Genomic DNA, 18,992 nt, shown 5'->3' with positions numbered 1-18,992 from the left:
TGAAAATCTGAAAGTGGAAAGAAAAATCTATAACACTGTATTTAAACAAAAAACAAAACAAAAGTACCTCAGCTGTATTATTCAAGGTAACTATATAATTAAATTTTGAATATAATGAATCTGACTATAACCTAATTTGGTCGAAATAACTTTTTACAGAGCATCTATAACTTTTTCATCTTAGAAAAAATTGTGAGGTGTTTCAATAAATCACATTCAAAAATGTCTCACAAACATATTTCACAAGTTTATGTTGGATACACGAAACAATAATCGTTAAGGCATCTGTTGTAAATATGATACTCTGCCCTTAATAAAACAATAAATAACTGCATGGATTTGCTAATAAAGACTATAATTCTCTGTAAAACATAATGGCAACTGCCAAAATTCTTGGACTGATGCTTGTTGTTGTCCCTGAAAAGTTTGTGAAAGAGATCCTGAAAAACAAACTATTAATCTCTTGAGGCAAAAGTTACTGAGCGCCACACATGACATACAGGGAAAAAATATGTATATTGTGGCCATAAATTAACAATTTGTTATCAAGACTTACTAATACATCAGCACATTTTACTAACTCGTTCCCTCGTTTTAAGTAAATCGTGTGCATGATATAATAATACGTTCCCTCGTTTTACTAAATCGTCGCCATGTTGTGTTATTTTTTTCCTCTGGTTTTATGCCAGGTTCAGACTACACAATATCAGCCCGATTTTGGCACGATCCGTTTGACATAGGTTGTCATGGTGATTCATAAATGTCAAAGGGCGTCGGGACGTAAGGATCGATTGTTTTATCTTGTATAGTTTGTCATAGTGGACGACAACAGACAATGTGACGCTTCACGATGTCCCGGCAGAAAGATTAGCATGTTTTTTTTTTTTTAGCCCTCCACGACGAGTTACGTCACATCTGTGTCGTTGACCAATAGGAGCACAGAAGCTCTTTCATACACAGTTTTCAAACATGGCGAAACGAAAGAGAGACGATGGTATTGGTGCTTCTAGTTGGAATTATGAAATGGAGATATGGCAACAATAGCCACGTTTCTATTACCCTTCAAATTGCGCAAATTGTAATTGCGAACTGAAAATACAGCCAATGGAAACAAGTCAATTTCGAAGAAAAAAAATACCATATATCGCAAAAAATTTTTTACACTCGCATGAGGTGCTTTTCTTTATTAAACTCATAAAAGACAAAAAAGTATTACGGGAATACTGGATTCTAAAAATAATGGCTAGTGCGGCGGCTGAGATACATGTAAACCTACAGAACCAATATCCGTTGCCATGATTTTTGGTATGATTTATCGCGAGAGAATTTTTTTTGGTTTTAGTCGCATAACATCGGTTAATGGAAACGCTGTCATTCCGCAATATTTTTTTTACAATTTGCGCAATTTGAAGGGTAATAGAAACGTGGCTATTGTTGCCATATCTCCATTTCATAATTCCAACTAGAAGCACCAATACCATCGTCTCTCTTTCGTTTCGCCATGTTTGAAAACTGTGTTTATTTAGAAAATGTTGTTTAAGTCAAATCTTAAGTCGAATCCGTATGTTCGTTTGGCCGGAAGCTAGTTATTTCACTTTATAAAGTTTTAAGTATGGATATTTTTTTTACACAAACACATCGCTTCGCTTCAGAAGGCCTTTATTAACCCCCCAGAGCAGTGTGGAGCACTTTTATGATGGATAGATGCACTTTTATGATGGATAGATGCACTTTTATGATGGATAGATGCACTTTTATGATGGATAGATATAGATGCACTTTTATGATGGATAGATGCACTTTTATGATGGATAGATATAGATGCGCTTTTATGGACTTCAAAACAGAAACAGCAATTCACTGCCATTATAAAGCTTGGAAGAGCCAGGACATTTTTTAATATAACTCTGATTGTATTGGTCTGAATGAAGAATGTCATATACACCTAGAATGACTTGAGGGTGAGTAAATCATGGGCTAATTTTCATTTTTGGGTGAACTATACCTTTGATAAGCAGTAGGAATGAATTCTTAATTCGTGGCCACGATATATATTTTTGTCTGCTTGTCATGTGCGGGGCTTCGTAGAAAGAGGTACAGAAAGTGAAGTCAGTGCCATCCAGTGTCCATAACCTCAGCTTTTCTCTGAGTGAGGTTGCGCTCTATCCCGCTGAAAGAGCAAGGTCAGGCCTTTCCTAAAACGGTGGTCCCGCACACTGTAAATAATCACATTGCAGCAACTATTTCCCGTCAGAATCCAAAATGCCAAAAAGGAGAAGTTGCACCAGGTGAATCCCACAACATTCCCCAGAACGAACACTGCGATAGGAGAGAATGAGGCTGTGAAGGCAAAAGTGAGGATCCCAATGGTTTTAGCGGCTTTGATATCAGAAAACGAGGGTCTATGAGGACACCCACCGGCTCCCATATCCGTGCCAAGACTTCCCTCGGAGAGCAGCTTACGTTTACGGGAATAACGGCGGATACTAGTGAAGGATAGGATGTTTACGGCTAATGTGCCTCCTAATAAACTGAAGTCGAAGGCTGGGAACAGCAGAAGGATGTTTGCATCTGGAGGCAGCTGATTTTTGATCAGTAAAGGTGCGTAGTTGCACATTCGACTGCACTCGTTGTACTCCAGTGTGAAGCTGTTGCTCAGCATGAGCGGAGACATGGCTAGTAAAAAGCTGCCAGTCCAGGACAGGATAATTAGGAATAGGATACGATGGCGTGTCACAAGCGTGTCTTTATGCAACGGACGCAGGATCGCAACACTGCGCTCCATTGTCATCAGAAAGATGGTACTGATCGAGACAAAGGTGCATCCAGCAAAAACTGGACCAATCAGCATGCAGGGTTGCCAAGATTCGGTTGAGATCCCCTGGTACCACGGCGGGGGGGCTCTGGTCACCATGAGAGAGATTTCGGTGTATACAGAAAATGGCACCACCCAGACTCCAACCATCATGTCTGCGATGGCCAGGGACACTGCAAGACAATTATAGAAAGTATTTGAGATTGCATCATTCATTCAGGTTCATCTCGGCCTGCCTTCTGTGGAGTAAACATTATTATGAGAGAGTTTCTTGATAGAATAAGATACTAAGTCTAAATTATGAGAAAGTTATGACATTATTATGACTTTTTTTTTTTATTCAAGAAAAAGTGCTTCCATAAACTTCGCAGTTCAATTTATTCATTTTCCCTTTGCTCTGAGGTGCAAAAATACTCTCCCAATATGGAGTTTAGTTTTAATAAATTATTATATCTGAACTGTACAATTAGGATAACTGAAAAACGTACTGCTTGCCCCATTGTTAACAGTATACACTGTTTTGTTTCAGAAATATGTGAAGTAGTGTGCAGTATGCAATGATAAATGTTTTGAACAGTAGTATGTTTGTAACAGTATGTGACTGTAACCTTATTATGTTGGATGTTTAATTAAACATAATTACTCTCAGATATGTATCACTTGATTTGCTTTTTTAAGTCGCCCTGTAGTCAATAATTGTATTCCTTAAAACTCATCTTTGATCACCAAAATGACATTTTTTCCCTGAACAAAAATTACTTCTTGCCTTAAAATAGCTTGAATGTAACTCTACACCCTTGCCTCATTTAGTATACGTGGTTCTATGAATATGCAAATGAGCCCCGCCTCCACTTACTCACTCAGCTCAGAGATCCACTGGTTGACGATCACACGTTGATCTGATTGGTTACAAGGTAGTTTGTGACGTCAGAAACACCAGTGATTTCAAAGCGTGTTTTTGAGACTGTCTTTGGTTCACTGCAGCTTTAAGGAGGAAATACTCAGCAATGCTGTCGACTTATGAATTTACACATGGTTTGTCTTAAAGCACATTAAAAACACCAAATAGACATATACACAACATTAAAACTTGATTTTCACCACAGGGGGACTTTAACCCAATTTTTTTGTTTAATTTTTTTTAGCAGTTTGGCCAAACAATGTCAAGAAATTTCAAGAAAAAGGTTCATATTTCTTCTGATTAATCACACTGCAGTGTGGGATACGGTACTGAAGAGAACAGACAACATTTGCATACTGTAAACCCTGTAGATACTACAATCTGCGAACGTATAGCATGCCATCCTGAACATATTCTGTATGTAAATCATCGTGGTTACCTTTGAGGTAGCCTTGTGGTGTTCGAGAATGCCGGGTCTGCATGAAAACAGTGAGCGTCACCACGTTTCCCACCACAATGGCGAAGGCCAGACTGACCATGAATATGACCGCTAATGTTCGGTTTATCAGTCCACAGCAGCAGACTGTGCAGAGAGGAGCCAGAGTTTCTTCAGTCGCTGTCTGATTAGCGGTCTCCATTATCCCAAGTTGAGGTCCTGGTTGTCTGAGTACACCAAAGTTGGCCAATAGTGTAGTCTTGATATGGTCTTCATGCCTCTAACAGGCACTGATATAGATGGGCTAGTCAAGTCAATGTTTTGGGTGGTTCTATTGTTTGCAGTGAATTACAACCCTGTGAAAGAGCAGAGAAAACAGTTTGTACATTTTAACATAAGGCAACACAATAGACTGCAATAAAAGTTGCATGGTGTCAACAAGCCTGTGCAAATGTATGCTAACAAATCAGATTCCAATTTTAATGTGAAATTACCTGAGGTAGAAAACAGGATGGAGGATTGCAATGCAAATTTGATTGTAAGGAAGGATAATACAAAAACAGATGTGCACAGGCAAGAACCACTCATATTTGCATCTATTTTTAGGTAATGTGCCCTTTTTAAAATATGGTTTCCAATTTTTTTTTTTTTTTTTTGCTGTCATACTCTATGCTGTCATACAGTGAACAGTTCTTAAAGCTACACTGTGTAACTTTTTTAGTTGATTCTTAGCAAAAAACACTTAGTTCTTTCAAAAATATATGTGCTCATTAATGTATATTTACTTCTTTCAAGTAATAAAGTATTCTCGTAAGTTTATAATCTGCCATTGAAAGTACATACGGGTGAGGGGTTCGAATGCCGGTCGCCATGTTGCCCCTCCATCTTGAAACTACATTAGCCAAAGAGGGACATGCCTGTAAATTCAAGCTTCGCCTTTTGCGTTTTTCACTCAGTGACACAGAGACGAATGCGAGGGGGAGATTACTCGCGAGCTCGCGAGTGCCGGCAGATTTGAAAGATAGTGTGGTGTGTGTGTGTGTGTGTGTGTGTGTGTGTGCGTGTGTGTGCGTACTCACATTTGAAAGAGATAATTAAAACGTCAACGCGACAGACAAATCAGCAAGACCATAGTCAATATTGGAGTAACTTTTCCCAGATGGAAAGAGCTCATGAGGAGAAGATTTTAAAACGGACGCCGAGGTTGCCTGCTTTCTTCTCGACAGGTAATTCAGCCTGTTGTAATTCATTTGTGTAAATTCGAAGTTTTATAGTTGCTTGTCTAACCATAGCATGGTTGTGCATAACGCCAGAACGACCTCTAACGTTAGTATAACTTCATCCTCGCATCAATGGTGAAAAAGTATTGTTTACCTTGTAACATAAATCTGTGCTGCGACAGATCACAGGTAATGAATAGTTTTAAAGGCGCAATTTTTTAAGCTATATATAAAAAAGGACACTGTAAATTTTAGTTATTTTTAATTGCTTTTACTTTGTACACATTGTAACGTTAGCCTAATCTGATTATGCTGGGATAGCCGATTCCAAGGGTGACGTTTACCTCCTGACATCTGTCCTGTAGTTTTATTCATTTTAGACGTATTGTTTATTATTGTCATGGACGAAGTGATAACTGGAAGCCATGTTAATCTTGGAATAATACGGCCACCGTAGGAGTTAAAACGCCCTCGGAATTGAGAGGAACATAAACTTATATTCACTGGGTAGTCATATACAATTTCACCGCTAGATGGGGGTAAAAATCACACAGTGTAGCTTTAAATAACCATTTTTGTCCTAACCAGACGCGATGTGATAATATTCCAGCGACAAATAATTTGTCTGTCCACACTAGACGCGACGCGACTGCGAGATGCGTTCAAATCAATCAAAACCCACAGCCAATCAGAACAGCGTGTGGGCGGAGTCTCGCGGCACCAGAGAGTAATCTTGACGGCACTCGCAAGAAAATGGTAAGCTACACACACACACACAAAGTAGCTACACAATCAAATTCACAAATATTACACCATTTAAACATTATTAAAATACATAGGCTGAGTTACTAAAACAATTTTTGTCAAAGAAGAATACACTTGTTTGTTCACAGTTTAAACGTTCTTGTTTCCATTTGTTTAATTTCAAGATCTGAGGTGAATTATCCATTGTTGCTTTTACAGCTTCAAAGCTGGAGCACTAAATGATATTCAAAGTCACATTACACGCTTTTAACATTAAATAAAGCACATAAACAGTACCTGAGATTATCATCACCACACTTTGTGTTTGTTGTTCCAGCGCGACGTCGCAGAAAAATAGAAACCGTTTCTAAAACAGACTCGTCGCGTGTCGCCGTCGCGGCTGGTTAGGACAAACACTCTGATTAACATGGAGAAGAGGCGTTCTCTTACGAGAGGTTCTCTTGTATTGCGTAAGGAACTTACGCTACGGGAAAAGTCATCTTTTCTCGAGATACTGAAGCCAAAAAATTATCCTTAATTTTTCATAATTTGTCAACGCAGTGCAGCAGGCAGCACAGCAGAGCTAGAGCGGGCAATACTGCGTGCTCATTGGCAGCCGCGCGGCAACTGCTTAAGCCTACCAGTGAGCCCCGCGTGACGTCACGCCCAATCAGGGAGCGCGCGCCCTCGCGCGTCACAGCCCGCCAGAAGGGGCGACGTCAGAGCGTATAAAAACAGGGCTCGGAGGCTTAATTCTCTGATTTCTGTCTCTTCAGCGAAGCTCTTCGCATCGCTGCTCTCTGAGAGAAGCCGTCGCCGTCGAAACCAGCAACGAGCCAGCCTAGGACAGCCTGAGGAAGCCGGACGAATCTTCGCCGCCTTCAGCCTGCCGTGCCAGCTCAGCTATCCGGCGATATATCCTTTCTCATTATGTGTTTTACTGATGTATCTTTACACGAGGCGTTGTTTCAAATGCCTCGCACCACTCCCCGCTCTCTCTCTCCCTCTGTCGAGCCGCGCAACTGCGCCTCTCACAAGGTGTGTTAGAGATGCGGATGATTACGGGGCTCGCTCTCTCCCTCTGTTCGAGCCGCGCAAAACGTGCCGCTCACAAGGGATCGCAGACGCGTACGGTCACGGGGCTAGCTTTCTTTACGTTACAAGAAAGCTACCCCCCCCTCCCCCCCGCCCGCCGTCTCCCGGCGAAAGGAGAAAAGAGTGTTCTAGACCCGCCAAGGCCGGTCTAACCTCCATCTCTAACATATTTCTCAGTCCCCTCCTAGTTCAGGCTACTGGGAATATCTATACTGCAGTAAACGAGCCTGTCACAGCACACGCACGCCTGCAAACAGGATAACGCTCTCTGGCTACTCGCCCTCCCCGCACTCTCTCCCTCTGTTCGAGCCGCGCAGACTGCGCCGCTCACAAGGGATTGCAGAAGCTGACAGTCGCGGGGTTAGTTTTCTTTACGTTACAAGAAAGCTACTGTCCCCGCGTCCGTCACTCGCCGGTGATAGGAGAAAAGAGAGTGTTCGAGTCTCACCGAGGCCTGGCTACCGCCTTTCTCACATATTTCTCAGTCCCCTCTAAGTTCAGGCGGCTGGAAATATTAATATTGCAGTAAACGAGCCTGTTACAGTACACGCACGCCTGCAAACATGATAACGCTCTCTGGCTGCTCGCTCTCCCCGCACTCTCTCCCTCTGTTCGAGCCGCGCGGACTGCGCCGCTCACAAGGGATTGCAGAAGCTGACAGTCGCGGGGTTAGTTTTCTTTACGTTACAAGAAAGCTACTGTCCCCGCGTCCGTCACTCGCCGGTGATAGGAGGAAAGAGAGCGTTCGAGTCCCACCGAGGCTTGGCTTCCGCCTTTCTCTCATATTTCTCAGTCCCCTCTAAGTTCAGGCGGCTGGAAATATTAATATTGCAGTAAACGAGCCTGTTACCTTACACGCTCGCCTGCAAAACATGACGACGCTCCGGCGCGCAAACTGCGCCGTTCTCAGGGATGTCAGAGCGGACGGTCACGAGTAATGCTCAGCACCCCGCGTGCCTCACTCACCGGCGGAATGAGGAGGGAGATGTTTGTAGCCCCGCTGAGGCCGGGCCATTCTCCAATTCCCATACGTTTCTCAGCCCCCTCTGAGTTTAGGCGGCTGAAAATGTTAATGTTGCAGCAACGAGCCTGTTATAATACACGCACGTCTGCACGCTATCGCCGACGAAAAACATGACCCGCACTCTCTTATGCTCGAGCGAACCGATAGCCTATGCACTCTTCCCCTGTGGCTCAGTGGCAGAATAACAGGCTTTCACACCAGAGACCCGTGTTCGATCCCGGCTCTGGCAGCAAAAATTTTTATGCTGTTCGCTGATCCAAGCTCGCGGCCAGCTTCTCACACGCAGAAAGTGTGTGTATTGCAGCCAATGAGTCAGTTATACAACTCGCTCGCCTGCACACAAACGCTGTTCGTACAGCGGCCCAGAAAATCTGGCAAAGAGTGTTAATTCTGGTTATTCGGCTCACGCCGACGGTGTTTGAGTGTAGTAAATATGCCCACGACCCAGTGTTCATTTCTACACACAAGCACAATTCCCCCTGTGTACCCCACAGAGCGCACTCACATAAAGCGCGCACTTGCCGCTCGAGTGTTAAGTGTAGGAAAGGTGCCCGCTCACGAGTGCTCACAACCACACGCTGTTCGCTCTGTCTCACACGTTCAGGGTTCAGATATCGCCACTGCCACCGGCCGTGTTTTAATAAAGAGTCCTGTGCCCGCTCCCCTGCGTTCACACTCTGCTATAAACACTCACGCGCGCTCTCTCAGCGCAATCCGGCCGGTCACTGCTATCAGCGAGTCCCCGTCTCGCAGCACTGTCTCAGCGCGCACCGCGCGCCCGCCACTGCCGGTCCCTCGTCCCGCGCTATGCAGCGGGCAGGACTCAGAGGCCATTCGACCCCTAGCTATGAGTGCGAATGCATGGAAAGCTATTCCGGGTGTGTCGACATGGGTGCTGGACACGGTAATACAGGGCTATTCGCTACAGTTCAGTCGTCGGCCTCCGCGCTTTCAAGCCCGGACCGAAATGAAAGTGAACGCAGAAGCAGCCCATCTGCTTCATGCAGAAATAGCGAAGCTGCTACAAAAAAAAAAAAAAAAAAAAAAAAAAAAAAAAAAGGCGATAGAGAGAGTTCCTCCTTCTCTGACCGAGGCGGGCTTTTACAGCCGTTATTTCCTCGTGCCCAAGAAGGACGGTGGGCTCAGACCCATATTAGATCTGAGACATTTGAACAGGGCTCTCATGAGACGGCCGTTCAAAATGCTTACGACCAGGCAGATCCTCGCGCTAATTCGCCCGAGGGACTGGTTCATATCTCTCGATCTGAAAGACTAGCGCAGTCAAAAGAGGAACTCATCTCTCACAAGATAGCGCTTCTCAGTCATCTGGAAAGCCTGGGTCTTTCGGTGAACTGGGCCAAGAGCTCACTTATCCCCAGTCAGTCAATTTCCTTCCTAGGAATAGAACTGGACTCGGTGGCGATGACGGCCAGGCTGTCAGAACAGCGCGCGCGCTGTGTTCGACACCTCGCCGCATCCTTCCAAAAGGGCAGATACCTCCCTCTGAAACGTTTCCAGAAGCTGTTAGGCCATATGGCATCAGCCGCAGCGGTCCTACAGCTGGGTTTACTTCGAATGCGCCCGCTTCAATGCTGGCTGAAATCGAAAATACCCCGCGGAGCGTGGGTTTCGGGCAGCGCTCAAGTCAGCGTGACTCAGGTCTGTGTCTCAGCCCTGCAGCCCTGGCTAGCGCCCGAATGGTACCGACAGGGAGTGACAATGGGAGTCATCTCACACCGCAAAGTGGTCTCGACAGACGCGTCCAACATGGGTTGGGGAGCGCTTTACGGGGGCAGACCAATCTGCGGCCCCTGGTCGGGCCCAGAGCGGAACCTCCATATAAACTGTCTGGAGATGTTAGCGGTCGAGAAGGCTTTGAAGCATTTTCTCCCATACTTGCGGGGACACCACGTGCTAGTTCGCTCAGACAACATGTCAGTGGTGTCCTACGTGAACCGCCAGGGCGGACTCAGATCCAGAGCCCTGCGCGCTCTAACAGAACGCCTTTTGGTCTGGGCTCAGGGCTCGCTGCGCTCGCTGAGAGCCGCGCACGTGCCCGGGCACCTGAACGACGACCCGAACAAACTGTCCAGGGACAATGTTACCCCAGGGGAATGGGCGTTACACAGCCAGACGGTACAGACGTTGTGGCGCCGCTTCGGCGAAGCGAAATTGGACCTTTTTGCCACAAGCGAGAACGCTCAGTGCAAAAGGTTCTTTTCGAAGAGCAAGGATGCGCTGGCCCAAGTTTGGCCCAGTGTCCCGTTGTACGCTTTCCCCCCGATCTCAATGCTGCCTCAGGTATTAGCAAAGATCAGGGAAACGCGCTGCGCAGTGCTCCTCATAGCCCCGCACTGGGAGAACCAACCCTGGTTCCCGGAGCTGGTGAGCCTGTCAGACACAGCCCCGTGGCCGATTCCGGCGAGGAGAGACCGTCTCTCTCAAGCCCGAGGGTCAATTCTGCATCCCCATCCAGAGCGCTGGTCTCTGCATGCGTGGGTAATCAACGAATATTCGCTGATCTGCCAGAAGGGGTAGTTAACACGACCTCGCAGTCCAGAGCCCCCTCGACGAGGCGGCTCTATGCGTCTAAATGGTCAGTGTTTAACAAATGGTGTGCAGGGAAGAGTTTGAACTCTCAGTCCTGTGGGGTTCCACAGGTTCTGAACTTCCTCCAAGAGCTCTTGGACGCGGGCAGGTCCCCCTCCACGCTCAAGGTGTATGTTGCGGCGATTGCTGCGTTCGCCGACTCGGCGCGCGGCCGCGCACTAGGAAGAAACAAACTCATTACCCGTTTCCTGCGAGGCGCCAGGAGGCTGAACCCTCCGCGGCCACCTTCGGTTCCGATATGGGATCTGTCTTTGGTCCTGGAGGCCCTTAAAGCTTTTCCCTTCGAGCCGTTAGACTCTGTGGGTCTCTAATACCTCACTTTCAAAACCGTTTTTCTGCTGGCCCTCGCCTCAGTAAAACGTGTGGGTGACTTGCATGCGCTATCAGTTAGCGCGTCGTGTCTCGAGTTTGGACCTAACGACTCGTTAGTCATTCTCAAACCTAGACATGGCTATGTCCCTAAAGTGTTGGGTACTCCTTTCAGAGCACAGGTTATCTCCCTCTCAGCCCTGCCGCCGGCAGCCAGCGAGGTCGATAATAACCTCCTTTGCCCTGTCAGGGCGTTAAGGCTTTATATTACGCGCTCTGCAGCCTTCAGGCTCTCAGAGCAGCTCTTTGTTTCGTTTGGTGGGCACACCAAGGGTCTCGCCGCCTCGAAACAGACGCTATCCAGATGGATAGTGGACGCTATTGCGACAGCATACGCGTCCAAAGACCTGCAGTGCCCTCTGGGCATACGGGCTCATTCCACCAGAGGTGTTGCCTCATCGTGGGCATGGTCCAGTGGGATTTCCATTTATGACATTTGTACGGCAGCAGGCTGGGCCTCCCCGTCTACATTTGTTAGGTTTTATAACCTGGAAGTTCCCGCCCTGCAGGCTAAACTTCTTGCAGTCTAAAATCATGTTCATGCCCTGCTCTTCGCAGGCTGGATATTAGATTTGACTCTTCTGGTCGAGCCGCACTTTCAGGGAAAGCTTTTATATACAGACCGGCTGCGCCGCTCTGTTTCTCCCTACGGGTGCTTATGTACATGTGTTGGCCCGCATTGCTGGCCACCTCTCTCCCCACTCTTCACTCCCCGGGTCCCCTCCCCCTGGAGTTGTGTGTGGATGCATGGCGCGCACGGCGTTGACAAAGGGTTCCCGTAGCGTAAGTTCCTTACGCAATACGAGAGAACCTCTCGTAAGAGAACGATACTCGGTTACTCACGTAACCTCGGTTCTCTCTAGAGAGGGAACGAGTATTGCGTTCCCTGCCGTGCTTGCGCCTCGAGCTCATGTCGCTTCATTCGACAGAAACCAGAGAATTAAGCCTCCGAGCCCTGTTTTTATACGCTCTGACGTCGCCCCTTCTGGCGGGCTGTGACGCGCGAGGGCGCGCGCTCCCTGATTGGGCGTGACGTCACGCGGGGCTCACTGGTAGGCTTAAGCAGTTGCCGCGCGGCTGCCAATGAGCACGCAGTATTGCCCGCTCTAGCTCTGCTGTGCTGCCTGCTGCACTGCGTTGACAAATTATGAAAAATTAAGGATAATTTTTTGGCTTCAGTATCTCGAGAAAAGATGACTTTTCCCGTAGCGTAAGTTCCTTACGCAATACTCGTTCCCTCTCTAGAGAGAACCGAGGTTACGTGAGTAACCGAGTATCGTTTTATCGCGCGTCGCGTGTAGTTAGGACACGGTGAAGAACATTTTAATAACCCAAAGAATCTTTTTTCCACTATCAAGAGCCTTTGTTTTTAAGAGTGTGGGTGATTAACAGTGCTACAGAGCAACAGGAACCAAAATAAAATTATTTCTTAATCGACATTCATGGATATTTTACTTTTAGGACGATGTTTGTGGCTGAAATATCAGTCTGTTCTGTCTTGTAGTTCTTGCAGCATCTCTTCAAATAGAACCCAAACTTTATCCTTGACTGATTTCAGTGCTTTTAACATTAGACTCCAGCTCTCAGTGTACTTACTTAACTTTAGCATGATAAATATTATGTGGGCATTAATATAGAAAGCTCTGCTGAGTCTTCTTAGCAGTTATGACAGCATCTCAACTGGACACCAACACACACAGCCAAACTCCTACAGTCTCTCCAACTATCTGTCAAAAAAGTTTAGCATCTTTTACTTCAAATGCATTTAGTAGGAAATAGGCCAGGGTTTCTTCTAATGAATCCAACTGAGACATTGCTTTTGCAGTGGCTTATTCATTATGAATTAGAGCTCTGAGAATCAAAACTAAAACTTAACTTACTAAATTATAGTTTATTTGACAGATTGCATTAGGTGAAACTTGGAAATGGTATGCTGATACTCTACCAAGCTAAAGGATAAAATTAAACCATTGCTCTCATATCTCTGCTTCCAAAACCTAATAAGCTGCCTGTATGTATAGGCTGTTTATTATTGTCTTAAAGGTGTTTCCCATGCAGATTTCGTGAATGTTCAAGCTGGTAAATTTTCACAGGTTAAAAAAGATCCAATGTCTCCTGTCAATAGTGCAGTGATGAATGAAGCACGGCTCACACTGCCAAACCAAGCAGTTTTATGCTGGTCGAACGCAGCGAATCCATGTGACCAACTTGAACCATTGAATCATTCTCCTTCACACGAAATTACCAATCGTGTGGATTCTTATTGAAACGACTGAATTTCGCCCACAAATATTTGCCAAACAATAGTAAGTGTCACCACTTCTTAAGGCTTCAGCCTAAAGCTTAAAGTATACTTCGACAGAAGAGTCCACTTGGTAGCAATACGCACTGTGCAATAGTAGTGGAAGAGTGCAGAAAGAGTGATACAAAACAACACGCTGAAAGTTGTTTTAGTTCTTGTTCTAAACTTTGCATCAAATGGCAGATCTGCTGGTTTTCTTCTTCTTACCCAGCTAACAGGGAACGTTCCCATAACTTTCACTAAAGTTATGTAAAAGTTATGTAAATGTTAGTAAAAAACCTTCCCAAAATAATGCTTCTGGAACGGTCTTATAATGTTTATAGAGTTAAAATACATTCTCGTAACGTTGAGAGAAAAACGTTCTTAGAACAAAGTTTTTAGAACGTCCTTGTGATGTTATTTGTTCTTGACTGATGTTCTCTTACTATTGAGAGTTCTTAGAACTATTGATACTATTGAGAACATTCTTAGAGCAACATTCTCAGATACAAAAATATGTTCTTAGAATGTTTTTTCTTCTTCTTCAACATTATGAGAACATCAGCCAAGAACAAATAACATCACAAGCACGCTCTATGAACGTTGTTATAAGAACATTTTCACTCAACATTATGAGAACATCAGTCAACGTTACGAGAATGTAATGTATTTTAACTCTATAAACATTATAAGAACGTTCCAGAAACATTATTTCAGGAAAGTTTTTTACTAACATTTACATAACTTTTACATAACATTAGTGAAAGTTATGGGAACATTCCCTGTTAGCTGGGTTTCTATTGTGTTGTTTTTCACGTCTTGTTAGATTTGACTTGTCTAGTTGTATGTTTGAGTTTGTGTTCTTTTTTCCCTTGTGGTGGGATTGTGTTTTTGGTTTTGAAAATGTAATTTTTCCTCTTTATGATTACATTGTTTGGACTGTGTACTACCCAGAGACTCGTACAAAATTTTGTGTACTCCACAGTAAAAATGTGAATCTTGAAGTAAAGTCCTTTGTAATTCAAATATTTAATTCACTTAGAAACTTTATACTCTGGAAAAATGTAAACACTCTGGACAAATGTGTCAACAGGTTTTGGTACTTAAAAATCCTGTTACTTTGAAATCCATACCTGTAGCTGTAAGAAATTAATTGCTTACATTTTATGAATTCATATAAATATAAATAGAAACAGGGCAGTGGGTTCTCTGTGATTTCCTTCAGGTAGGCTACAACAGTTTCCACCACAGTTCAAACCCATGCAGCATAGGTTAATTAGTGATACTCGAGTGTCTGTGTGTAAGCCTGGTGATGGATGGGCCAATCAGGGTGATGTGAACATTCAGAAATAACATTTTAATAACATTTTCAAAATGAGTGAATGGAAATTCCTTTAACGTTCACATTAACCAAGAAAAAAACGTTCTTAATACATAAAAAAAAAAACTGGACGTTTTCAACGAAATAACGTTTTCCTAACCTAATGGGAATGTTAGCAAAACGTTCTGACAACTTATTTAAGGCTTCGGGTCATTTTGACCCATGAGGGAAGGATTTGTTAACTGAGGGATTGCCTTCACCACAAAAATACATGTAATTCTGTCTTCTAATGTGTCTGAAATATTTATCGTATGAAGAAGCAGAGCTGTTCACCTTCTGCCACAGCCTTCATGTTGGGATCATGAAATTATCCAAAGCGAATAGAAACTATACAGTATAGCATTCAGCACAGGGTTTGTGGGCATGTTTGCTGAACGCCATAATTAATTAAGTGAATCTGCGTGGATAGTGCTTACAAATAAACAGCGCTTTCATCAGGAACAATTCATTCTTAATGATTTTCCACTTCTGTTTTTGTCTGATTCTGTTTTTCCTCCTCGAACACTTCCACTAATAAAGAGTTTTGTATCATTCACATCACACATCTCTTGTTGCTCTCCAAATTTGTCTGTGTTTCTGGAAATGAAGAGGTAGTTTCTTCAGTTGTCAATCTCTCACGTATCAGAACTGCTTATGAACAGAAACGTATTCGGCACACCAAACACGGCCGCCAATCACATGATGCTGCTAACCATGCGAATAAATACACCGCATTACAAGAGAAATGTTTGGACCATGAATCCATCACATAATGCAAAATCACGAAATCCTTTGGAAAATTGATTATAAACTTATATCTCATTCAATACTGAAAGAGTTTGACTAGGCCAACTGATTGATAAGAGTTCACTCTAATTAAAATGTACTATTTCACCCCATATTTGTGTGCTGTTTGTATTTTATGCGCATTAGCTCAGCAACATACAGTACTAATGTCAAACCATTCGTGTGTATTGAAGTCAACTGCTGGAGAAGTAAGTAATCGTGTGTGGATTTCCTTCTTCTTTGGATCGTTCCAAATGAAGCGTCCCTATTGAAGCATTTAGGAAGACAGACACGGAAGCAACTGGAACAGAGCCAGTCTGTCAACCACAAGAAAATACATTGTGCATAAATTAAGTGACGGTGGAAGTGAGCTATAAACAAAAGGCATTCCTTAGTGTAGTGTAGCGGCAGCAAACCGCTTTATATGGACGTCCCTATATTCCCAGACAGTCGAGACCGTCATCTGTTGGATTAATGGAGTGACCTGGACCCTGAAGCCCCGAGGCTGTGTGTGTGTGTGTGTGTGTGTACTTATACTTATTTCAACATCTTGCTCATGTAGTTTTTTACACTTGTTATGTTTGGACCACGGTAAATATTACGCGGTATAACGTCGTAGTTACGTTGTCAATCACAATATTACCAAAAAGTACCAATAAATGGTACGTCTTATGCATGCAGGTTTTATGTTCAATCTATTTAACAGGATCAATGTTTTTTTTAACAGTTCATGAGAGTATTGTGTATTTACCATAGTATCAGTATAATCCAAAATACCACTTTATTTTAACTTATTTTGTCATTTTTTATATTTTTAATGACTGGTGGCTCATACCAACGTACTAACTTTACTGCTATTTAATATCCTTACCTTATATACAGTTTATTCATCAGTGTTAGAGATATTATTAATGCGTATGTTCAGTAGCCTACTTGTTTTTGTGAAATAAATTTGCTTGGTTTTTAAAAGCAAATGTATTTTATAATTATGTATAATATTGAGAATTGATTGTTTTAGGACACAGGTGTACTTTCCAATTATCTTGTAATAACCGGGTTTATAATTACAAAACTAATTATAATTGATAAAGAGAATAATGAAGAGAATAATTGAGATCTACAGTATAGGCTGTTCATCATCTATGATATTCTACGCATTACAGAATACATTTTAATCTCAGTATATGGAAAGAAAAAGTCACATTGCATAATGTCACAGCATCTCATTTGTTAATAAATAGCAAATATTTACTAATTTTAGTTAAAACAGAGTTTACCCATCTCATTTGTTTTAAATTGCATTGTTGCATTTATTTTATTCTTATTATGTGTGAAGCTTTAATAATGGTCTTAATATTGATTTAGAAACTACATGGAGAATTTGTGATAGAATTACACATTTCATTTTTCACACTACAGGAGCATTTAAAATGAAGAATAGTGAAGAATTCTATAATTAAAAATGCACCGATGTTTCCCTTAAAAAACTTGACCTTGTCCATTCATATCAATTGTAGGTTGAGCTTTATCGAAGATTTGCACTGGACTTTAGGGGTGTTTACTGGTTCATTCTCAATATACATTGTCATGCATTGTTCTTTTAATGAAGATTCCTTTAAATATTTGCAGATAAACATATGCTCTAAGAAATTTAGATTTTTTTTTTCAATCTACAAACAGTCATCTTCATGCAACGCTCTTACCTGTATTTTATATTACTGAAAACTGTGCGAGGTAATAGACTCTGTCTGCCAGTCTTGGTCCAGTTCCCGTTTGAATCCACGATCTCCCATCAGAAAACAGGTAAATCTCTCAAACATACAGAAAAAAAGCTTTGAAATGATTCTCTCTCTGTCAGATTTGTTATCCCTCCATCCTCCCCTGTTTTTCTCACCCTCCACGTTTTCTTCTTCCCACTCTTTATTGCAGTCTCTCGTTCCTTGTTGACCTAGTCTCTCTCTCTCTCTCTCTCTCTCTGTCTCTCTCTCACTCTCTCTCGCTCAAGCCTTACAGTAACACATGCTCCTCTCTCTCAGTGTGTAATCCTCTCTTTCTCTCTCATCCACCTTAAAAGAGCTCGTGTGGCTCACAGCTCTCGTCTTTCACACTTTTTACCCGTTACTCTTAAAATTACCCCTCCTATATTTTTCATCAGCTTTATTCACCCTCTCCTCACTTCATCTTTTTTTCTTCCACTTCACTCTTAAAATATGTATAGAAACAGGCACAAGCACAGATAGAGCCAGGTCTGCACTGAAGGTCTGGTGTTGAAGATGTATTGAAACTGGAAAATGAACTGAAACCTTGAATGCAAGTGTGATGAATGGATGTGCGTAAACCAGTCGCTTAATCACCAGATCGGGGTGTTGTTTATTGTGTTTATTATGGCCTTCAGCTTAACTAGTTTTATTCCTGAAAATACATCTGCCAGCACATTCATCTGTGTGTATTCATTTGTATAGATTTACAGTAATATTTGGAGAGATTTCTAAAATAACAGATTTTTCTCTATTCAGAAGAGTGCCGTTAATGCATGCAAACCTGCCACTACGATTCTGGGCTGTTATGGGTGGTTGCCAAGGCGTTGCTATGCAGGGGTGTGTTTCCCGTACAACGCTGTAACTCGCTGCTTTACTATCATACGATGCATCGTTGAAGAAATCAAAGCTATTCACGACTGTTTCCCGAAACCGTATTTTCGCAAATTGGTCGTTCAACCACGTTGGTTAATGATGTCACGCAGCTGTTGGAGTAATACCTTATTTTAACGAATCTGTTTGAGATCGAGTTAATGCTAGATGTTTTGCTATGAATTACAGACATGCATCTGAGGACTATTTCTCATTTTTCTCCGTTATTTTGCTCTATTTCCAGATTCAGTCATCGGCTCGTTCTTACATAGTAGGGCACGTTCGCACATGCGCAGTCTTCAGAAACGGTGCTTTACATCTCTCGACAAACTAAAAGACGTAAATGACATTTGTATTTATTCTAAATAAAAGATAAAGGCTTCACTGAATGTCAGCTTGCTTATTTTGCTCAAGATAAGGATTTATTAAGTCCACATGTCAGGCAAACAAGAAACTATGCTCTTAACCGCAGGTCGAGAGGAGAGCTGTCGTTGAAACCACACAACTCTGCGAATGTTCGTTAGAGCGATGGTTTCGGGAAGCACCGACTCGTTGAACTGATAACAACGGAACTTGCGACCCGATGCTTTTGGGAACGCACCCCGGTTTGGGTTTCTTGGTAGTTGCTAAGTTGTTGCTAGAGTTATGGGAACTTAACAGCACAAAAATGCACCCAAAGTTAAATAAGAGCAAACATGTGTAGTGAGTCTTGAAAGCAACA

General features: G+C 43.0%; 1 protein-coding gene across 1 annotated transcript; it reads right to left on the bottom strand.

Annotated features, from left to right (window-relative positions):
* Positions 1-1,983: 1,983 nt before the first annotated feature.
* LOC307154832 (putative G-protein coupled receptor 21) lies at positions 1,984-17,423 on the bottom strand. The gene is made up of 3 exons (XM_079864956.1): positions 17,345-17,423; positions 4,156-4,508; positions 1,984-2,988 (listed from the first exon to the last, which is right to left on the bottom strand). The coding sequence occupies exons 2-3, from the start codon at positions 4,352-4,354 to the stop codon at positions 2,135-2,137; spliced, it is 1,053 nt and encodes a 350-aa protein (XP_079721082.1). The 5' UTR covers positions 4,355-4,508; positions 17,345-17,423; the 3' UTR covers positions 1,984-2,134.
* Positions 17,424-18,992: the final 1,569 nt, after the last annotated feature.

The sequence above is a fragment of the Squalius cephalus genome (genome assembly GCF_949319135.1).
Source record: "Squalius cephalus genome assembly, chromosome: 3".
NCBI lineage: Eukaryota > Metazoa > Chordata > Actinopteri > Cypriniformes > Leuciscidae > Squalius > Squalius cephalus.
The sequence above is the reverse complement of the archived record's forward strand: the minus strand, read 5'-3'. Positions and strand labels throughout refer to the sequence as shown.